Source organism: Apodemus sylvaticus, chromosome 7 (genome assembly GCF_947179515.1).
Source record: "Apodemus sylvaticus chromosome 7, mApoSyl1.1, whole genome shotgun sequence".
Taxonomy (NCBI): domain Eukaryota; kingdom Metazoa; phylum Chordata; class Mammalia; order Rodentia; family Muridae; genus Apodemus; species Apodemus sylvaticus.
The window spans coordinates 61,744,872-61,766,227 of NC_067478.1; the positions used below are offsets into that span (position 1 = coordinate 61,744,872).

A 21,356-nucleotide genomic window follows, 5' to 3' on the forward strand; every position below is an offset into this window, starting at 1 on the left:
TCAGCCACGTGGCCAGTCACTAAATACTCCTGTGTTGTCTGCCACTAATTAAATACAGATGACGCATGAAATGTATGGAGGAAATATACATCCTATAGAGAGCCCATGAACTGTCTCCAGCTAAACGTATTAAGCACACCCCTCCAGAGTGTTACCAGCTTCTAACACCTCAGTGTAGCTTCTTTTTGCACTTCATGAGTGAAATTGTGCAGTAGGTACCCTTTTATGTGTGACCTCCTTAACTAGATAGACCATTTCCTGTGTGTGTGTGTGTGTGTGTGTGTGTGTGTGTGTGTGTGTGTGATGAGCTGAGCTGAGTTGCCCATTTGGTTGGGCGGGTCTAGTCTATTGGTTCCCATTGGATTCCATTGAATTCATTCTAAGCTGTTGGTGGTTCAGGGATACCTTTAGTTATAGAACTTAGGTAAGTTGGAAGTGAGGGATTGGAGATTGACCTCAGGGGTGAATTCTAGTTTTAACTCCCAGAAACAAAAAAAAAGGGGGAAGGAAGGAAGGAGGTAAGGAAGGAAGACAAGCTGGTCAGAAGTGCCACACTATTGAAAGGATCTTGGTCATTTGGGCAGGAATGGACTTACTCCATTTGAAAATAGAATATCCCATCTCAGAAGTGGAAGAGAAAGTGACCCGGCAGCCACTGTGACAGCATGGCTGAGGGAGTGAAGAGCGAGTCAGTTGACAGCAGGATGGCCGTCCTATGAGCTACATGTAGATTATTCCTTAGGAACTATAGCTGGGCCTCTCGGGGCGACAGCAGGGATCACCCCAGTTGCTTCTTACTTGTCTGTGAGCAGTATTCGGGAACCATCTTCCCTTGCTTGGAGGTGATTGCTATGGCTTAGAAGTGATAGGCCCCTCTCAGTGGAATGGATCTCTTTTTCTTTCCCATTAGGCCCTGGATGGGGATTTCTCTGAAGACAACCGCAATAAGTGTCGTATTGCTACCACGCCCTTGATTGAAGCCGTGGAGAATCTGACAGCGTTTGCATCAAACCCCGAGTTTGCCAGCATTCCTGCACAGATCAGCTCTGAGGTATGGAGTCTGCAGCAATTGAAGCTAAAGAGTCATTAGCTAATTCTGTATTCAATAGAATGAGCATGGATAGTTAAAAGTCCAAAAGACCTTTGTCAGTGCCCTGTGGACTATGTTACACTAGTATGCACAGAATTTTGCAGTTCTAAGTTCTATATTTTATACACATAAACTCTGTTACCATACTCTGTTACTATAGATGATACTTGGTGCACAGTTACTATATTTGGTGAATGTCTGTCTTTTAAGAAATAATAGCTTGATATTGAGAATAATCTTTGTGCCTGGGATTGGCACTGATTCTTTCATAAGGTCTGTCAAACTCAAAAATTCTATTTAAGAGAAAGTATATTTATTATTTAAGGGGTAAGCCTAGGCCCAGTTTGGACCCTTTTTGCTAGCTAGCTTCCCTCCCACAGGTTAGATAGAAGTACCAACTTAAAGAATAAGACTTTCTAGGGCCCAGCTTACCCATCTCTGTGTATTCGCCCTTCACTTGTCTGTTGGTTCCTCTTAGGGCTCCCAGGCGCAGGAACCAATCTTGGTCTCAGCCAAGACCATGCTGGAGAGTTCGTCGTACCTCATCCGCACTGCACGCTCTCTAGCCATCAACCCCAAAGATCCGCCCACCTGGTCGGTCTTGGCTGGACACTCCCACACTGTGTCTGACTCCATTAAGAGTCTCATCACGTCTATCAGGTCAGTCTCTCATCTAAAGAGAGCTCCTAAGCAGCATCTGAATAGAGTAGGAGGGGACTGTGCCCACTGCGTTGATCATTACTGTGATGGCTAATCTCGGTCATTGACTCAACACAAAGTGGAGTCACCTGGGAAGAGGGCACTTCAGTTGAGGAATTTTCTCCATCCTGTCAGTTTGGGGGTGTGTCTGTGGTGTGTTTTCTTTATTGATTGATGTGAGAGAGCCCAGGCCATGCAGCTGTGCTCTCCCTGGGCAGATGGGTCTGGACTCTAGAAGAAAGCCAGTAGGCAAGCCAGTAGGCAGCGTTAGTCCATGGTCTCTGCTTCAGGTTCTGCCTCCAAGCTCCTGGACTGAGCTTCTGCTCTGCCTTCTCTTAATAATGGGCTGTGACCTGTATGATAAAGTCAGTTCTTTCCTCCCTGAGTTGCTTTTGTGTTTATTGAAGTAACAGTAAAGCAAACTAAGAAACCGTTTCTTATCTCTTTGAGACCCATGACAGTACTCACCATAACAATAGCATATCGAAGCACCTATTATAAACCAGATATTATTCTAAATATGTAACCTACATTACCTTCTAAAGTAGGTGTTGTCATGGTTTCTGTTTTCCTTCTATAAAGTCTCATGCAGAAGAACTTAGGTCATGTTCTCATGGTCAGCCAAAGGCTCCAGTCCCAGCTCTTCTAACCATCACAGTGAATTGTCAGCTGGAGAGCTCTACCGTTCAGATAATTTTAGCCTGATAATAAGATGAAAGGAATTTTCTGCAGCTTACACTAATTCCAGGTATCCAGACCTTCTTCGTAATACCCAGAGGCTGAGAAAATGACACATCTCCAGTTGGCCAATATTAATATCCTACAATGGTGTGCTCGTTTCCTAAGTTGCAACATTTTGCTTCTTAATTGCTGTTTCTGAAGTTCAAAGCCATAATTAAAGTTTTCCTTAGTGCATTATGAAGAAAAACCCTCTGGATACCTTAGCTCTTCCTGTAGCCAATGAGCTCGTGACTAGTATCCACTAGCATCGTGTAGGCACAGTAAATGGTGCTGCGCTTTTATTTTCTCAGTGGAGGTGATGGCTGCAGAAGCGTGAGGGCCTGACTTTGAATATCTAGCTCCATATAAAAGGCCAGGGATGGGTGTGTGCTCATGATCCTAGGACTGTGGGAGACAAATCCATGAGGATTGCAGGGTGTGCCGATTACCACAGTAGCCCCAGGTTCAGAGAGAGACCCTGTCTTAAGGGACCAACATAGACACTGGTGAAGTAGGACTCGACTTCCTCTAATGTTCTCCATGTACTGATGATTACTTGCATCTGTACACAAATAGCCACATACAGCACGTGTACTCATGTGCACAGACACACACTTTTAACTTTAAAGTGGAGGCAAGCGCCCAAGTGCAAATCGTTTCCTTTGCAATTGCCTATTATTAGTCTGAAAGGAGAGGCAGAGATTCCATTCTTCCTGCTAGAAATAGAGCTATGTCAAGTACAAGTGTTAATTAAGAAATGGGCCCCATTTTGCTGAGCAAGCCTCACAGATGCACTGCTCAGTGAAGGCGATCGTGTAGAAAGGGGACCGAGGCTCCTGGCCTACCGTACAGGAGCATGGTGTGATGTATGTAAGCCTCATGGGCTTTTGTTTGACTTGTTCTGTCTCTTTTAGGGACAAAGCCCCAGGGCAGAGGGAATGTGACTACTCCATTGATGGCATCAACCGGTGCATCAGGGACATCGAGCAGGCCTCCCTGGCCGCTGTCAGCCAGAGCCTGGCCACGAGGGATGACATCTCTGTGGAGGTAGGCTGGGCCTCTGTCGGAAACTCCAGAGGAAGTGGGACTGTCTAATGCTGGAAAGTGATAATGGATAGCTGTTCCTGTGGAACAGATAGGGAGTTGGTAGGGTTGGTGAGGAGTGTGTAGGACGAGTATGGAGACGAGAAAGATGGTGTGGAGAAAGACCTCACCTGTTACAGAAGAGGGTTCACATGCAGCTAATGTTTGCAGGAAAATGGTCAGTGCTGGGAAATTCTGTCCTAAGATGGACTGCTGTGTTGACATGTGTTCATTGGTAGACCAGGCCTGGGCATGCAGAACTTGAGTGCCTTTCTCTGTCCATACTTTCTTTGTACTCTTTGAGCAAGTTTAGCATTAAACTCTAATGCATTTGATCCATCTAGAGAGAAAGAGTTGTGCCCTAAGTTATTCGCTATCGTGTGTGTGTGTGTGTGTGTGTGTGTGTGTGTGTGTGTGTGAGCTTAGCATCTTATCATTCGGGGTTACTGTATATTTAAATTTGTTTTTATTTTTAATAACAGTTTTTAAATGCTTTAACTTTTTTTTTTAAAAAAAGTTTATGACCCACCAGAAGTGGTGGAAAAGTAAGGTTACTAGGCTATGGGGCAAGTAGACCTATTTAAAAATTGTGTTTTACGGTAAATCTCATCTATGTTGTCAAAAAGTCTATAATAGTTTAGTGTACAACATAATATACGGCAAACCTATTCATGTGTATCATCAGCGAAAAATCCTTCATCACATGTCTTTTTACATGTTTACTTTAACAAAACATCTTTTCACCTATGTCTGCTTTAGCAAAACATTCTTGTATTACCTGTCTACCACAACAAAACACCATCCAGTACAACTCTTTCCAAAAACACTGCAAGTTTTACGTCAGGCCACTGTATCTTTTCTCTGTTTGTGTGTGTTCTACACACATGTGCCTCTGTGTGGGGTGTGCATCCCCATGTGCTCCTCCATCATTTTTTTTTTTTTTTGAGTCGTTCCCTGAACCTGGTGTTCACTCGTAGCTAGGCTGCCTGGCCAGGAGTCCTCAGGACCCGCCTGTCTCCATCCCTACCCCACTCCCTGCACTGGGATTGTAGATGCTCAAGTTCTCACACTTGAATAGCATACATTTTCCCCGTTGAGCATCTCTCCAGCCTTGCTTTATCTGTTCTTCCTCTTGAGCTGTTGCTACCCATCAAAATTTGCAATCCATACTTACTTCACTAAGAGGACAGTACCCTGCTGTCAGACATTTGGTTTGCATGAATGGTATGCTTACCTTACTGCTATAGATTTTAGGTATAATGAGCTCTGTCTTCATTGTTCAAACCTCGGACCTAGAAGTAAGCATTGCTCATTTTTATTAATAGATCTGTCTGTTCTACTTTGGCATCACACGCACGCACGCACGCACGCACACATACATGCGCATACACCCAATTCCAGGAAATGAGAAGCAGGACTAAGCACTGTAACCATGTAGAAAGCCAGCATTACTATTTTAAGTCTGTTCTTAAAGTTGAACATAAACACAGTAAACACACATGAAATATGTGTGTTGATGATATGTCAGCAGATCACACCCTTACATAGCCTCCAGTTCAAGAAGCCAAGATGAAGCCGGTTTTGGTAGCTTCACACACTTTTAATCTTAGCTCCAGCAGGCAGGAGTTTTGATCTCTTTGAGGATAGCTAGGGTTACTTAGTGAGACACTGCCCTCTACCTCAAAAAGACTTGTGACCACCACCCCAGAAGTGTCCCCCTCTCACTATTCCTTCTAAACTGCATCCTCTACCTTAGCTCTACCAATAGGAAGAAAATGTATGCCCTTTATACTCAAGATCCTTCATTATACAATATTGAATTTAACAAACCATCTGTCAAAAACACCAAAGGGATTCTCTGTCATTCTTACCCATAATCTTTTTTTGTTTTGTTTTGTTTTGTTTTGTGTGTTTTTCAAGATAGGGTTTCTCTGTGTAGCCCTAGCTGTCCTGGAACTCACTCTGTAGACCAGACTGGCCTCGAACTCAGAAATTGCCTGCCTCTGCCTCCCAAGTGCTGGGATTAAAGTCGTGCACCACCACCGCCCAACTCTTACCCATAATCACACTAACTGTGTGAGGATAATAAATAATTAGCTAAGTAAGGTCTTTGGACTTGAGGGAAGCCTCTCTCTGCCTGCCCCATCTCTATAGCTCTTTTGTTGTTGTTGTTATTTTGTTTCTATTTTGTTTTCAAGCTTTCTTGTTAAGCTTTTTATCTCCCAGAGTGAACTCTGCCTGAAGCCCTCATGTGCCAGTGGGTAGTGGCAGAGTAACCAATGCAGAAAGAATATTGTCACTCTTCAGATGACACGCCAGGGCACACATCTTTATGATGTCAGTCCTTTGATCGGTTAACCCTGAACCTGTCCAGTACAGTTCCTAAGATGGTTTTGAGAAACAGAGGGGATTTTTCCTGTTTCCAGTTCCTCTTCAGCCTCGAGCTCCCCATCCCCACCTCCTCCTTCCCAGCACAGTCTGGCTTTCTTTCCCTGTCTCTTAACAGCCTAAACTCATTTATTAGGAGCAGAGAGTTTAAACCATCTCAGACCCGATAAGAAATACCTCAAGAGTTTCCTTTCCATTATTTGCCTGCAAGTCACCAAGGGCAGTGAGCAGAGTCTGGCTAAGCTCTTCATGTAGCCCATCTGGTTCCTTCCTGGTGCTCCCTCAGAGAAGCCTTCGGAGATCTGATCTCATTTTCACATCACCCTTTCCCTCTCCTCTTTAAGTTCTGAGAACACCAAGACCAGAATGTTCCCTCAGTCCCCGATTAGCTGTCTTCATTTGGACCATGTTGTCTCTTCTTGGAAAGTAGAGCTAGTCCTCATTCCCCACAGTCAGGGCATGGAACCGACCGTGATGATGCCACCAGCAGCACCTGTCAGAGCTGCTGAGAATGAAGCCAGTGGGAAACACACCTTTCATGCCTGCTTCATCTGAGGAGAGATAGGGGATCTCACCCTGGGGAGCAAGACCAGTCAGGGAATGGAAGATCAGAGCATTCTGATATCGTGCAGGTCCCGTTGTCCTTCATAAGGGGCTTTTCATAACGACACAGCGTTGTAAGGAACTGTTGTCAAATGGCCTTGACAGCTTTCCCTCTCTCAGGCCCTACAGGAGCAGCTGACCTCGGTGGTCCAGGAAATCGGCCATCTTATTGATCCCATCGCCACAGCAGCCCGAGGAGAAGCCGCCCAACTTGGACATAAGGTGGTGTGCAAGCAGGCTGGCCTGCTAAGGGAGAGATGGTACCTGTGTGCAGGGAGGTGGAGGGTTATCATTATCCCCGAAAGCCTGTGCTCGGTGTTCTCCTGTGCTTTGATTGGGTATCTCTCACAGTGCCAGGAGCCTAGCGCTGTCACCAATCCCACTTTACAGAGGAGCAAACTAGAGCATGGTCTGTGAAGAAATCTGTGTAAAGGACCCAAGGCGAGGCTTGTCATTCTTCATGACCCTGCTCACCTCTCTAAGGGTGCTGGGCACCAGTGCAGGCAGGACCTTTCATTTGCCCACCACTTAACAACTCTTGACTTGTTACATCTGCATTAGGGGAGCTAATTACTAATCAGATAAGCCTAAAGAACAGGTAGGATTCTAATGCATTAAACATTCCGGCTATACGTTTTGACACCTGAGAGACCCATTGGTCCCTGTATTTGTTTCTTTTCCAATGCTATGATAAAAACCTGACCAAAAACAACTTGGGAGAGTAAGGTTTATTTTGGCTGACAGTTCCAAAAGGATGAGTCCACCATGGCAGCAAAGGTCTGATGACAGCAGGAGCAGGAGGCCAGGCTTGCAATTGAGGAGCAGAGAGATCAGGAGAGTGGGGCTGGTCCGTGAGACCCCCAAAGCCAGCCCTAGTGACTCCCTTCCTCTAGCAAGACCCTATCTTCTAAAAGTTTCATAACCTTACCAGAGAGGGCTACCACTGGGGATCGACTGTTCAAACACAAGAGTCTGTGAGAGCCACTTCTCATTTTAACCACAACTACAGTGCCCTGTTGCCTTTGGTAATGAAGCCAGCACCATTCCTGGGGAAGGGATAAGTCCTGTGTCTGTGTATAGGGCTGCCTTTGCCTCAGGCTGGGACCTCCACATCTGGACAAAGGCAGCTGCGGGGAACAAGCCCTACTTGAAGGCTACCCACCTGGCCTTCAAGGGACTCCTTTAAGATGCACGAAGAGGACTTTGGGGAAGTATCAGGTAAAGCTCTTGCTTTGCGAGCATGAGAACCCAAGTTCAGATCCTTAGCACCCGTATAACTAGAGGCAGTGGTACACACCTATAACCCCAGCACAAAGGAGGTGGAGACAGGACTGTCTCTGGGGCTCACTGGCTCTCTCATAGATGTTCCCTCTGTCCCTGGTTAGCAGTCTCCATTTGGATGACATTGTCTCTCCTTCTTGGAAAGTAGTGCTAGTCCTCATTCCCAGGAATCAGGCTATAACCAACCATGGAGACATCTAGTCAAATCTGCAAGCTCCAAGTTCAGTGAGAGACCAGAGATTCGGATCAAAGATCTGGGAAGGTGGCTCAGTAAGAGTGCTTTCTGTACAAGCATGAAGACCTGACATTGAGTCTCCAGCACCCATGTAAAAGGCTGAGCATTGCCTTATGTACCTGTAACCCTAGTGTAGGATGGGGAGAGACGAGAGAATCCTGGGAATTTGCCTAGCCAAACTGGTCTTCTGCAGATTGATTAAGAGACCATGTCTCAAGGGAATAAGGCAGAGATGATCCAGGAAGATGCTGGAGGACTTCTGGCTGTCATGTCTGGACATGGCCATACAGACCCAACCACACATGTGTACACACATCCCACACACAAAATAAGGTGGAGAACAAATAAGGAAAACACCAGATACCAGTCTCCAGCCTCCACATACACCCGCACGTATGTGCACAAACACATACAAATGCACAGAGAGGCACAGTAGGTCAGCAGCAGCGCTACTCAGATGTCTTTGTAGGACAACTTAATGAGAATAATAGAGCTGAATTCTGTTTGGTTTTTCGAGACAGGGTTTCTCTGTGTAGCTCCGGCTGTCCTGGAAGTCTGTAGACCAGGCTGGCCTCGAACTTAGAAATCTGCCTGCCTCTGCCTCCCAGGTGCTGGGATTAAAGGTGTGGGCCACCGCCACCAGGCTTAGAGCTGAATTCTTACTGCTGGGCACTGGTCCTCTCTCACTGTTAGCTGTAACGACTATCACTGTTCTTTTTTTGGACAGTGCTACTCACTGCTGGGCTAGTTCCAACCCTTGCTTTGTTTATGACCCAGTGCCTGCTTGTATGAAGTGGCCTCTCCTCCTTTATCCCCACAACACTAACCTTTCTTGTGATGGAAAAAAGCCTTAAGGGAGCCACAGGCTAAAGATTTGCATAAAATACCCTCAGCAGGAAGCTTAGCAATTAGTTATGGTGCACAAAAATGAGGAATTAGAATAGCCATTTGTGCTGGCGTGTTTTATCAGCGTCGAATAGATGGAGCCAAACTGTGAAAATATGGTCCTCTCACTGCTAAATGGGGGTATCTCTCTATCACTCCCTATCACATACCCCCTGCCCCAACTTCAAATATGTTACAAAGCAAGAGGCAGACACTGAGTGATGGACTTCTCAAGTGTAACTTTAGCAGAACTAGAATAAACACGAAAGCAAAGGGATGTCATTGACGAGAGAGGGAGCCAAGAGCCAGACTGTGACGTGAGCCCCCACCCCAAGCCTCCGCCTCATCTCCACCTTGTAGCAGCATAACATCAACACACAGCCTACAACCATGCCTCAGTTTCTCTTCATCTGGACCTGCTTCTTAAAATTGGAACTGAGATTAACCGAGGAATTGGATGGGAAACATTTAGCAAAGAACTAAAAACACCGGGAATGGGCCTGGTAAATATTTGTGACATTTGGCCCTGGGGCTTCCAAATGTGTGTGAGGTGGGGGGGCTTCCAAATGTGTGTGTGTGTGTGTGTGTGTGTGTGTGTGTGTGTGTGTGTGTGTGTGAATGAATGAATGAATGAGTGACGGCACACACACATGCATACTATGTATGGCATGGTCTGCTGTCTGCTGAAAGGAACTCTATCCTGGGGCAGTAGGTAACTGTCTTAATTAGTTTGGTTTTGTTCTTTTGGTTGGTTAGTTGTGGAGTTTGGCTTGGTTTAGTTTGGCTTGGCTTGGCTTGGCTTGGTTTGAACACTAGAGATCAAACCCAGGACCCTTCACACACTAGCTAAGTAACTTACCACTGAGCTGCATTCTGAGCCCCTTGACGAGCTTTTTATTTTCCCAGGTTGAGCCAATCATAGAAGTTTGACAGTGGTGAAATCATTTTGCTTTTATTCTGTTCTCAAGACTTGGCCCAGGGCTTGGCGAGGACGCCAGTCAGGCTGTCTACTCAAAAGCCTTGCAGATTCTCTTCATCTGCCCCTACCTCATTACCCTCCTCTCTTCTCTCCTCCTTCCCTTTTGAATCTGTGGAATGTCTCTTATTCTTAACAGTTTTAACTTATAAAACTGACAATTTATAAAACTGGGTATAAGTCTAGTTGTCTACCTCTAAATTCCAGAATGGGTTTCTTCCCATATATGGAAAGGAGATGGAGAATCCTCCCCCACCCCCTACCCTCCAGCCCACCCCAGGAAGAAAAGCCAAGCAGTAGAGTGTTAACTAGCGACTATTTAAAAAGTTGTAGCCAAGCATGCCTTTTCCTGTGAGTCATCTCATCCTTGCTCCAGATCCCCTTCCCATCAAGGGCCCCCCAAAGGGAGACCCAAACTTACATGATACATCTGGGATTTTTCTTTCTTGAAAGGTGACACAGCTGGCAAGCTACTTTGAGCCTTTGATCTTAGCTGCAGTTGGTGTCGCCTCCAAGATGCTAGACCATCAACAACAGATGACCGTGCTGGACCAGACCAAGACTCTTGCAGAGTCTGCCCTGCAGATGCTGTATGCAGCTAAAGAAGGTGGAGGAAACCCCAAGGTATGCATTACGCCATCTAGGTCCCTCCTGTGTTGTCTCCGTCATCAAAAAACACCTCCAAGTTGATTTCCCAGTCTAAAAGAGAAATAATCTGGTAGCTATCCAAACAGATATAGGTAAGGGTTATTCCCCAGTTCTCCTTCCTTGATAGGGTATGTGGACAAGCACTCATGGACAGAAGAGTACATGGTATGCTCATTGTAGGAATGAAACTGATGTACCTACTGGGTGCCTGCTAGGTGCTGACATCTAACTTGCTTAGGAATGTCATTTGCTTTCAGTGAATGTGATTTCTCTTCTCCATAAGGGATGGTGATGTAGTTCACCTATTTTTTCAGTGTTGGGGGCCTCACACATGCTAGGCAAACATTCTTACCACCCAGCCCAAAAGATGCTAATTTAATATAACAGCCTTCACACACACACACACACACAAACACACACACACACACGTCAGTTTGTAAGAAGGACATTTCTTCAGTGAGTTGCTTCTAAGAGCCAGACAAGGCAGCAGTCTGTCATGGATGACTGACCTTATACTGCTTTTTACTTAGAACTTAAGAGGTATCAGGACCTGAAGAGATGGTTTAAAAGGTAAGAGTGCTTACTGTTCTTGCTGAGGACTTGGCTTCCGTTCCAAGTACATATCACGTAGTTCACAGTGCCTGTGATACAGTGCCCTCTTCTGGTCCCCACATTCATGGTGCACATGCATACGCTCCAGCACACACATATACAAATAAATAAACAACTTAGCAGTAGCATGGACATAATATAGAATTATAAAAGAATGTGGTGCTTTCTGAAAATTATAAGCAGTCTGGTGGGTCTGGAATATGCAGATGAGCACAGTTGGACAAGAAGTTGGGCAAAGATGCACTGATGCATCTCATCTTCTTTGCTAAGGAGCAGGATGTTTATATAAGGCATGGGAGCTAGTGGTGGCCTTAAACAGGGAAATGGTGCCACCTGTTCCAGTTTCTTTCTGTTACTCTAACCAAAGAAACTTAGAGGAGTAAAGAACTTATTGTCTTACACTGCCAAGTCAGTCTGTCACTGAGGTAAATCAAGAAGAAACTCAAGGCAAGAACCTGGAAGAAGCAGGAACTGTGGAGGAACGCTGCTTACCTGGTCTAGCTTTGTTATATACCCACAGATGGTGTGAACCAAAATGAACTGAGCCCTCAGTTAAGAAAATCTCTCACAGACATATCCACAGACCAGTCTGAGAAAGACAATCAATCCCTCGGCTGAGACCTTGAGGTGGGTCTAGGCTGTGCCAAGTTGACAGCTAATACTAAGACAAATCCATATTTTATATGTATGTGTGCCTGTGTGTATGTGCACATGCCTGATGGAGGTATTCTTAATTGTTTGAATTGGGCATTAGATCCCATGAAGCTGGAGTTACATGCAGTTGTGAGCCCCCCTGACATAGGTTCTAGGTACCAAATGCCAGCCCTCTGCAGAAGCAACAAGCCCTCTTAACCTCTGAGCCCTTTCTCCAGACCCCTTGTAATCCATATTTTTTAAACATCCAACTATAAACAGTGACTTTGACTTTCTGGCAGGTCTCAGGGCAGAGGCACTTGGCCTTTTCTACATTCCATCTTTCACATATCTAGCAATTATTAAGAGTATAGTTTGGATACTAAAATAATTAAGAGCCAGCATCAACCCTCCAAACATTCAAAGTCTTTTGGAAATAATAACTCTGGTTACCAAAACGGTGGTGTAGGACCGAAAGCACAATGGACCCAGCTCTGACTCATGGTCAGCAGTGGGAGTCCAGAGATTGGGTCCACTCCTCTGCAGTATTCCTCAGACTAGAACAGTCTTGTCCCTGGGACTTATTTCCTGCCGTGTGTTTCCAACTTCTACATGAAGCTTTCAGTGCCAATAGAATATCAAATAGGAGTTCTGGGCTTTGAAGATGCTGCTTGGACTGTGAGCTCAAAGCTCCCTAAGGACCCTCATGGCTGGGCACATTTATAGTCAGTGTCATCACTCCATAGTGACATTCCCCATATGAAAGTAGTGGCTTGAACTGTTTTCCATCAGTAAGACTAGTTCTTACATCAGATGATGTGATGGGACAGATGGTGACCGGTAACAAGACCTCTGCCCCATACCAATGTTCAACCTATGTTTTGTCTGGAGACTGTGACAGGCTTGCTCCAAAGAACATTTTGATCATTAAGTTTGCGGCTGCTACTGTCCCCCCCCTCCTCCTTTTCTTCCTTTCCTTACCCCTTTCCCCTTTTAGAAACAGGGAACATAGCCCATAGTGACCTGAAACGGGCTGTGTAGCCCAGAAAGGGCCTCAGATTTGTGCTCCTCCTCCTGCAGCCTCCTGAGGGCTGAGATAACAGGGTTCACCCTATCAAGTTTGCTTCTTTACATCCTTGCCTAACAGGCCACATAATTAACTCAGATTTATCATGGGGGGGCGGTGTTTATTAAGCTCTATTTGCTGTTGATTTGGTGTTGCAATCTCATTTGTAGAAGAAACAAAGTTATAGCATTGTTAAATGGGGTGGCTGAATGGCTTAGCTGGTGGTTAATTGCCACCAAACCTATTGATCTGAGTTCTATTCCTGGGACCCACATGGACAAAAGAGAAATCCAGTTCCCTCAGTTATCTTATGACCTCCACACATGTGCTATGGCATGCAGAGTCCCACCTACGTGCACGCATGTGCACATACACGCATGCACATACAAAAATGTTAAATTTCATCTTAATAGGTAATAAAATACAATGAAGTGTTTTTAAATAGTTATCAGTAGTTCTGATTTGGACAAACAAACACTCAGTCAGGGTCTGGGTCAAACATAAAAGTAGTCAAATCCCCAGACTACCTCTTGCTAACAAGCTGATCATTTCTTTGTCTCCTTTACTAAGCAGTGAGGTTAGTCTGAATGAGAATAGTGTGTAAAACAGGAATGTGGGCTGTAGCTCAGTTGGTAGAGCACTAGCCTAGCATCCTCCAAGCCCTGGATTCTATTCCAGCACTGCATGGGCTGGGAATGGTGACACACACCTATTAAACCAGCTCTTGGGAAGTCCACGGTCTCCATCTCCATGGGGCATTGGAGGTTCTCATGGGCTGATACCTTGAACCCCTGAAATCTGAGACCCACTCCTATCTTCTCCCGCTTTCCAAGCCGCTCCGATGTCTTTGCCTGCTGTCCTGGGCTTTGTAGTGGAAGTCCCATCTGAAAGGAAAAGGCTCCTTGGAAGCTGTCTGCAGACATGTGTCCAAAAGAGAACAGATGTGATTTTCCCGCGTGTGAGGAGCAGTAATAAGGGAGTCGCTCCAGACCCTAAAATAACGACCTCATTATTGCCCTGCACGCTTTGCCTCCCAGAGCGCTGCTGGCTGTTAAAGCGTGCTTTCATTGAGATCCTGCTGTCTTGGGATGTCTAACGCTGTGGTGCTTAGCCAGCCCAGTGTGTGGACTAGTGACGATGGAGCCTGCCTCTGAGCTGAGAGGAGAGAAGGCGTGGTGAGGAAGGCATGCCTAGGGATGTCAGAGAGGAGGTGACCTCTGAGCTGACCCTCTAGAAATCCATAAAACTCAAATATGAAGAGTACAGGTAAGGAGATGGCTCAGTCAATAAAGTGCTTGCCACCCAAGAATGAAGACCTCAGCTCCGATCCCCATCACCCACATACAAGCCCATGCCCCACAGTACACACAAGTAAACACAACTCTGGAGACCTTAGGCTCACTGGCTGGCTAGGCTACCCAGTTAGTAAGCTCCAGGTTCAGTGAGAATCCCTTCCTCAGCAAATGAGGTGGAAAGTGATTGAGAGGAGGACCTAAGGTAAACCTCTGTCTCCACACACGTGTACATGTACATGTATACATGCAGCTACACATGCATTCACACATATGTACACATGTACACACACACAAAAAGAGAAAAAGACAGAGAATATAAAAGAGAGCAAGTCTTGAGGATTCATCAGCTTATATCCAGTCAGTCAGTAGGTAGCCAGTAGGTGGTTTATTTCTGGGCTATCCAAAGCAAAGATGTTTACTGAGGGATTCAAAGATCATTTTGTAATTTACTGATGCCTTCCCTGAATTATGTTCTCATTCCCAGAGTTGTTAAGATCAGACCCTGGATCTGATCAGACCCTTCTATGGCATCCTTGGTGCCTGTCCCCAAGTTGCTGACAAGCTTGGTTTGCCCACCCGCCCTCAGTGGGCCAGTTAAAGAGACAAGGAATAGTGAACAGCAGAGGATAAATCTTTCATTGCAGCCACATTGGGAATAAGAACAAATTAAGGGGTCCCGTAACCCCCAAGTCCACTTTTAAAGTTTAGGTTTACATAGAGGGTAAGAAGTCTGCATAACTAAGCCATCTGGGTCGTGGTGTGGTACCAACCATCGTCATTGTCTGGGCCCGGTCCCTCCTGCAAGGTGGTCAGACTTGTTAGTTGTCAAAACTGTGTAGAACCTCTTTTTAGAAGACAGCTTCCCCCTCTGACTGGCACCAAGACTCAGCCTTCTCCTTCTCCCAGTTTCTTGGGGAGCATTGTTTTAATGGTCTGTCAGGCAGGAGCACAAGCATCTCTCTTCAGAATCACCCTACATCTGTTAAGAGTTTGCACTCCTCAGACCCCTGAGGATGAAAGTACGTCTCTGACTGGCAAGTGCTTCACCTCTCTCTTCAAACCCTTTAATGTGGTCCTGTAGAATTGTGTCAGAAGTGTTCTCATCGTAGCTATAACACAGACAAAATCACCCCTTCTGTTTGAGCGTGTGTAGTGGGAGTCTGTGGTTTCAGAGGCTTTCTCTAGAGAGTTCTGTGCAGGAATGCCGCCTTTGAGACTTGTAGCAAGGTAAGGCAGTTTGCACATTCTCTTACTCTGTGCTGTAAAGTCAGGGATGAGCCTAGATCATGAACTTACTCACCTCTATGAATTCTATGTGTCTACACAGCATTAATCCCAAAGATGGGAGGAGAAAGACCACCTACCCAAATTAGCATGGCCAAAATGATTAATCCAACCCGCAAGCTTTTTTGTTCGTATACGTGGGCTACGTCTCCATAAGGTGGGGCTCAGGAGGTCAGCATTGGCTATGAGGAAGACAAGGCAGGCAAAATAGGCAGTTCCAGGAGCAGAGCATCATAGCGAGGTCATCCTTACTGAAACAAAAACGTGTTGCAAGTTGGTCATAGCAAGGTAACCATAAGCCGGGCGGTGGTGGCACACACTTTTAGTCCCAGCACTTGGGAGGCAGAGGCAGCAGATTTCTGAGGCCAGCCTGGTTTACAGAGTGAGTTCCAGGACAGCCAGGGCTACACAGAGAAACCCTGTCTTGAAAAAAACAAATAAAAAGAACAAAAAACAAACAAAAAACAAAATAGCCACAACAATATCTATCCAAACAAGGTAGTTATAACAATAGGTATTCATTTCCAGGTAGTCATAGGCGGTCATAAAATCTTTTGGAAAAAAATTAGGGTTGCAAGATGGCTATAATCAACTTTTTGAAACAAAGATATGATTACCATTCCTGGAACAGGCAGTGCAGGACCATTTGTAGTTAAGGTTACAGGAGGGGCACAGCCAGCCCATCCCTGAGAAACAGATTTAATTATAAACAAAAGTGAACCTAGTTTGTCTTTACTATAAGATGCTTTTGAGCCTAAGATGGCATCAAGCTGGTCCCTCAGCAGAGGAGAGCTGCGAGCAGGCAGCATGTTTGACATCTTGTCAGATCCCATGTTTGAGGAACTCTTCTTGCTTCCCACAGCTTTTTAGTTCAGACAGAGTCCATCTTCTAAGTCCCACTGGCTTCCCTTCCTTCATATCCACCAAGCTAGATCTTTGAGGAGGCTTACAGCCCTGAGTTGGGCCAAGATAACCACAGCTGTTGTATGGATCCATTGCTTAAGGACTGAAGTTCTGATGTTTAAGTCACTGGCTTTCTGTTATATTGCACAGAGTAAGGGCAGAGTTTCCAATAGCCTTCCCTTCTTAGACGAAGGACAACTGCACCTTCCTGGCTTATCAAGCTTTTAGCACATGGATTTCTTACAGTCTTCCCCATCTCACTGAAAAGGAGGCCAGGCTCTGTTGTGTGGCTAGTCAGTGGTAGAGCAAAAACTAGACCCTAGATTTCCTGCACCCATAGCGGAGCATCTTCTTGCCGTGTGAGGTATCTGCACTGGCATTGTTTCATATCCATTCACCTGTTCACTTCGAGCCCCTAATCCCACCCTTAACATCAGCAAGTGTCCAGGATGCTGTCTGAGGAACATGTATGTACTTGGGTATTACCTGCAGGGCTTCGGCCCTTGAAAGACTGACCTCATCTATTCTGCCAATGTAGCAGCAACGTAACTTGCAGCCTGGTTCTAAAGCCTATTAGGCTCTCTGCCAATTTATCTGTCTTCCATGCACTGACATTTCCATAATCCGACTTATTTATAGAAAGAGAATGCTGGTGTGCTGGGCGTTGTTGAGGAGAAGTACATTTGATATGAAAAACATTTTCTTCTTTGTATTACCAAATTCTTAAAACAAATGTGCCTATTTGTGTGTTTAGGTACCTGTGGCATTCTCTACCATCCTGAACATAGCAGCATGTAAAGCTAGTCTTGACAGTTTGGTGTTACATTTTTCTTTTATTATTGTAAAACAGGGTTGCTTTTGATTTTGCAAGTAAATGTATAGAGTCAGGGAAAGAAAACATTTCAAATGCATACACAGTGTGGCTGTTTTCCAGGGTGTGGTTTCTCCTAGGGCCTGCTTGTTTGTTTTCAAGTCTCACCATACTTCCTACGCTAGCCTTAAACATGAGGACCTCTTGAGTGCTGGAATCCTAGACATGCAACACCATGCCCAGCCTCGTCTTTAGATTCTTTAAAGATTATTCTTAGCACATCAAGTGATTCTTAAGGGTGAACAATGTCTTCTGCTACTTAAGACATTTTTATTTTCCTTCTCAGGCACAGCATACCCACGACGCCATCACAGAGGCTGCGCAGCTGATGAAGGAAGCTGTAGATGACATCATGGTGACACTGAATGAAGCGGCCAGTGAGGTGGGACTGGTGGGAGGCATGGTGGACGCCATCGCAGAGGCCATGAGCAAGGTAGGCTTACACTAGCTCCTAAACCTTTCCAATCCCATCTCCAGCTCTCTCACCCACCATCCGTACATGGTCTTCTCTGGGAAACTTGTCAGTCAAGGCCAAGGCCAACAAGCCAGCAGACGGCCAGTCATATATCCAACATATCATTTTTTTTCTTTATTATCAGTTTATCAGCTTTGTAAGCTACTACACACTTCTTTCCAGTTGTGGTTAAAAATAGACATTGTGAAAGAATCATTGGCTTCCTTGTTTGTAAAATGGAAATAATTATTTACACCTCATGTCCTCTTTATAAGCTGTGATAGGGAGGAGACTCCAGGAGGAGTTAGGAAATGCTTTCCAAGCCTTGGCCCTTGGAATGGCTACTTTGGAATGAGGAACTTTCTAGAATTCAGGATCCTGGACTCTACTCCTGTCTTGCTTTATCATAGTCTCAATCAAGTAGACCCTAGGAATTTCTAATGGGACCTTCAAAAATCTTACATTTTGGTATCTACTTAAATGCATAAACCATTAAATAGTGTGTATGAAAGGTCTTGGTGAGCTCTCATAAGCAACAGGCATAGGAGACAACCTAAGTCATTTTCTGGCTCAGTAACCAGTTGACAATGCTTCAGACTGAAGAGCGTCTCAACTCCATGGTTTCTATTTTCCTCCAAGGATTTTGTCTTTAATGATGTCCTTTTGATATTGTGGAGTTAAACAGTTGTTCCTCAGCATCTAATTGTCAGCTTAGTGTTAGACAGTTCGTATCATAGACAATAGTGTTAGGCAGTGTCTGTGTTGGGGAGTGCCTGCAGTTGCACTCAGAGGCAAGCAGTCAAATGATTGCTCTTAGCTCCTCCATGTCTTTCTGTTGACTTTGATCATCACTAGGCATCTCTGGGCACAGATAATGGAGGACTGCAGTGTTGTTGTGGAAGTCCTTGGTGATGGAGACTCTGCCTCCTCTTCCACCTCATCTTCCATCACTCTCTGTATTTCCCTGGAAGTACTAGACTCACTCTTATATCATGTGCTTGAATACAGTTCCCTCTTCCTGGGATTCCTTCCCTATTGTTTTTGTGGGCTGCTTCCTCCTTATTGGTGAGACTTAGTTAAATCGTTATTTTTCTGAAATACTTTCCACTCCTGTAAGATAAAACTTGGACTCCATCTTGCCTGTGTCCCCTGAATGTCTATATATACCTCCATTGTGATTCTGAGTGGAGAAGTTAAAGTTGAGTTTGAACCAAAGAAACATCTGAGAGGGTCTCTATTTTTCCTAAGTTTTTAATTCTTAAGAGTACAGCCTTATGTTTGGCCAGGCCTCTTATGACTCCTGAGTTCTTCTCTATCCACAGCTGGATGAAGGCACACCTCCAGAACCAAAGGGAACATTTGTTGACTACCAGACGACTGTGGTTAAATACTCCAAAGCCATTGCCGTCACCGCTCAGGAAATGGTAAGAAGAAAAGGAGCGGCCCCACCCACTGTGGGTTCTCCCTCTACCCACTGCCATCTGAGTCTTCATGCCCCACCCACTGTGGGTTGCCATTCTGCCCACTGTCATCTGAGTCTTCAAGTCTGGGATCTGTGTCAGAGAGACTGACCAGCCCATGATGCCGGTTCCCCGTGATGCCGGTTCCCGGGACCCGAGCTCCTGCCTCCTCTCCGTGGTCCCTCTGGGTGCATGTGGTATAGAAGCCCCAGCAAGAAGGAATTAAGACCTGGGCATGAACACAGGGAACAAAGGGAGGAGAGAACTTTGAAGGAAGCAGGAAATGAGAAAGAGGTCTCATTAAAAAGGAGTGAATCCTATTCATCTCTGAAAGGACTTGAGGTGTTTTAGTAGGGAAATAGTAAAAGCATGAAGGTGTCTGGCAAAATCACATTTATAACACTTGAGCCCTCAGTCCTGTAGGCAGAATTGGTGTGGCTTGTTTTTTTTTCCTAATTCCTGACAAGTAATGTTTGTTTGGATTTTTCACTGAAACATAATGCAAGCCGTGCTGTTCCAGATGAGTCTTCATAAATGTCTCTGGGAGCAGTTTGTGCTCTCTTGGCATTATAGAGTTACATGGAGGATGACAAATGTAATCTTCAGAGAATGGATACACAGAAAACATTCCTCTCCACTTGGAGTCCCCAATGGGGGAGGATTGCCACATAAGCCTGAGGCAGCCGCTGGAGTGACCACACTGGCTCTGTCGTGTACTTGTGTGTCCACTAGAGGTTGAGCTTGGACCACAAAGGCTTCCCTGCCTGCTCTACCCATGCATGGGAACTCTGTACCAGGCCTACTGTTGAAATGAATGCGGCCTGAGGAAGGAAGGGACTAGTCACAGTCACTCTGAGTGTCCTGGCAAGCTGGAGGTCACCTCAGGACCATCCTTTCAGAGGAGTACAGGAGACAGATCAAAGGCCCCCACTGTGCACTCAGGCAATCGGTCTTTGAGAGGCATTTGTGAGTGTCCTCATAAAGACCCTGGAGAGTCTTCCTGGCCAGGCTCTGAGCCAGGCCGTCATCCTTGGCACCTATGATTCCCAACAAGCCCACCCTTGTTGTATATGACACCCTGAGGTGGCTAGCCTGACACTGTTGGTCAGAGCTGTTAGGTGACGAGTCTGTGTTCCTACTGACAAGGCACAAATGGTACAGCTCATGGTACAACTTCACTCTTTTGGGATTCCAGTTGTATTCCTTGGAACCCACCTCAGGAGATAAGGAGTCCTTTAACGGAGCTTTTAAATGGGCATGCTGGCACATGCTTGTAATTCCAGCCATTAGGAAGTAGAAGGAGAATTAGGAGTTCATGGTCATCCTTAGCTACATAGTGGGTTTGAGGACAGCTTGAGCTATCTGAGACCTTGTCTAGAAACTTAAAGGAATAGCCCTTTAAAATCAAGGTGTTAAAAGATCACAAAGGGGGCCAGAAAGGTGTCTTTAGCAGGTAAAGATACATGTAACCAAGGTCAGTGACCTGCATTCAGTCCCTGGAACCCTAACAATGGAAAGAACCAACCAACTGTAAGTTGTCCTCTAGCCTCCACACAGACACAAAGACACACACACACACCCCTACAAATAAAAATAAATTATTTTTTAAAAGAGTGAGAAAAGAGATAGGGCAGGAGTGAGGTTCTTAGAATAGACACAAAGACTGTCTCTTAGGTGACTTTTATGTTCATGGCAAAAAGCAGAGATAAAGGCTAAACACTAAACCGAGGCATGCTATTCTAAGTGAGGGCAGACTGGTGGTGGACCACCATGTTTCCAGAGGCACCTTGTCGTACTTTGTTACAAAGTTACCCAAGACTGTCAGTCCCTGATGGTCTTTACTGGGTCTCATTCATGCCATTATAACAGCCCTATCCTCAGATCCTCTCTTTCCTAGATCCTCATAGAAGTCTGGATCAGGATATACCACTCACAGGGTCCATTCCCTAGAGCAGTCCCTTGTGGGAATTCTCCTGATGACCCCATATCCATTCTCCCTGAGCTTGGGCCCGAGGACCCGGCTCCACGCTGCACCGCCTTGCACGCTGAGCATGTGCCCATCTGGTCTGTGCTGCAGGGCAGCCAGAGCCCTGGCCTGTTGTGTGCAGCAATGCAGCATGGGCTTTGCTTGAATGGCCCTCCCCAGTGTCCAGCCATTATGCAAGGCCTG

General features: G+C 45.6%; 1 protein-coding gene across 3 annotated transcripts in view; it reads left to right on the top strand.

Moving 5' to 3' along the window:
• The window catches only part of Tln2 (talin 2), a 414,048-nt gene that overhangs the window by 342,823 nt on the left and 49,869 nt on the right, over nucleotides 1-21,356 (top strand). For 2 of the 3 annotated variants that reach the window (XM_052187919.1, XM_052187920.1), the window contains 7 exons: nucleotides 911-1,051; nucleotides 1,569-1,750; nucleotides 3,424-3,556; nucleotides 6,704-6,805; nucleotides 10,414-10,584; nucleotides 17,559-17,705; nucleotides 19,049-19,150. In XM_052187919.1, coding sequence (XP_052043879.1) covers nucleotides 911-1,051; nucleotides 1,569-1,750; nucleotides 3,424-3,556; nucleotides 6,704-6,805; nucleotides 10,414-10,584; nucleotides 17,559-17,705; nucleotides 19,049-19,150 — 978 coding nt within the window. Of the gene's footprint in view, nucleotides 1-910; nucleotides 1,052-1,568; nucleotides 1,751-3,423; nucleotides 3,557-3,674; nucleotides 3,771-6,703; nucleotides 6,806-10,413; nucleotides 10,585-17,558; nucleotides 17,706-19,048; nucleotides 19,151-21,356 lie in introns of those variants that run through there. The other variant, XM_052187921.1, reaches the window with a different exon arrangement.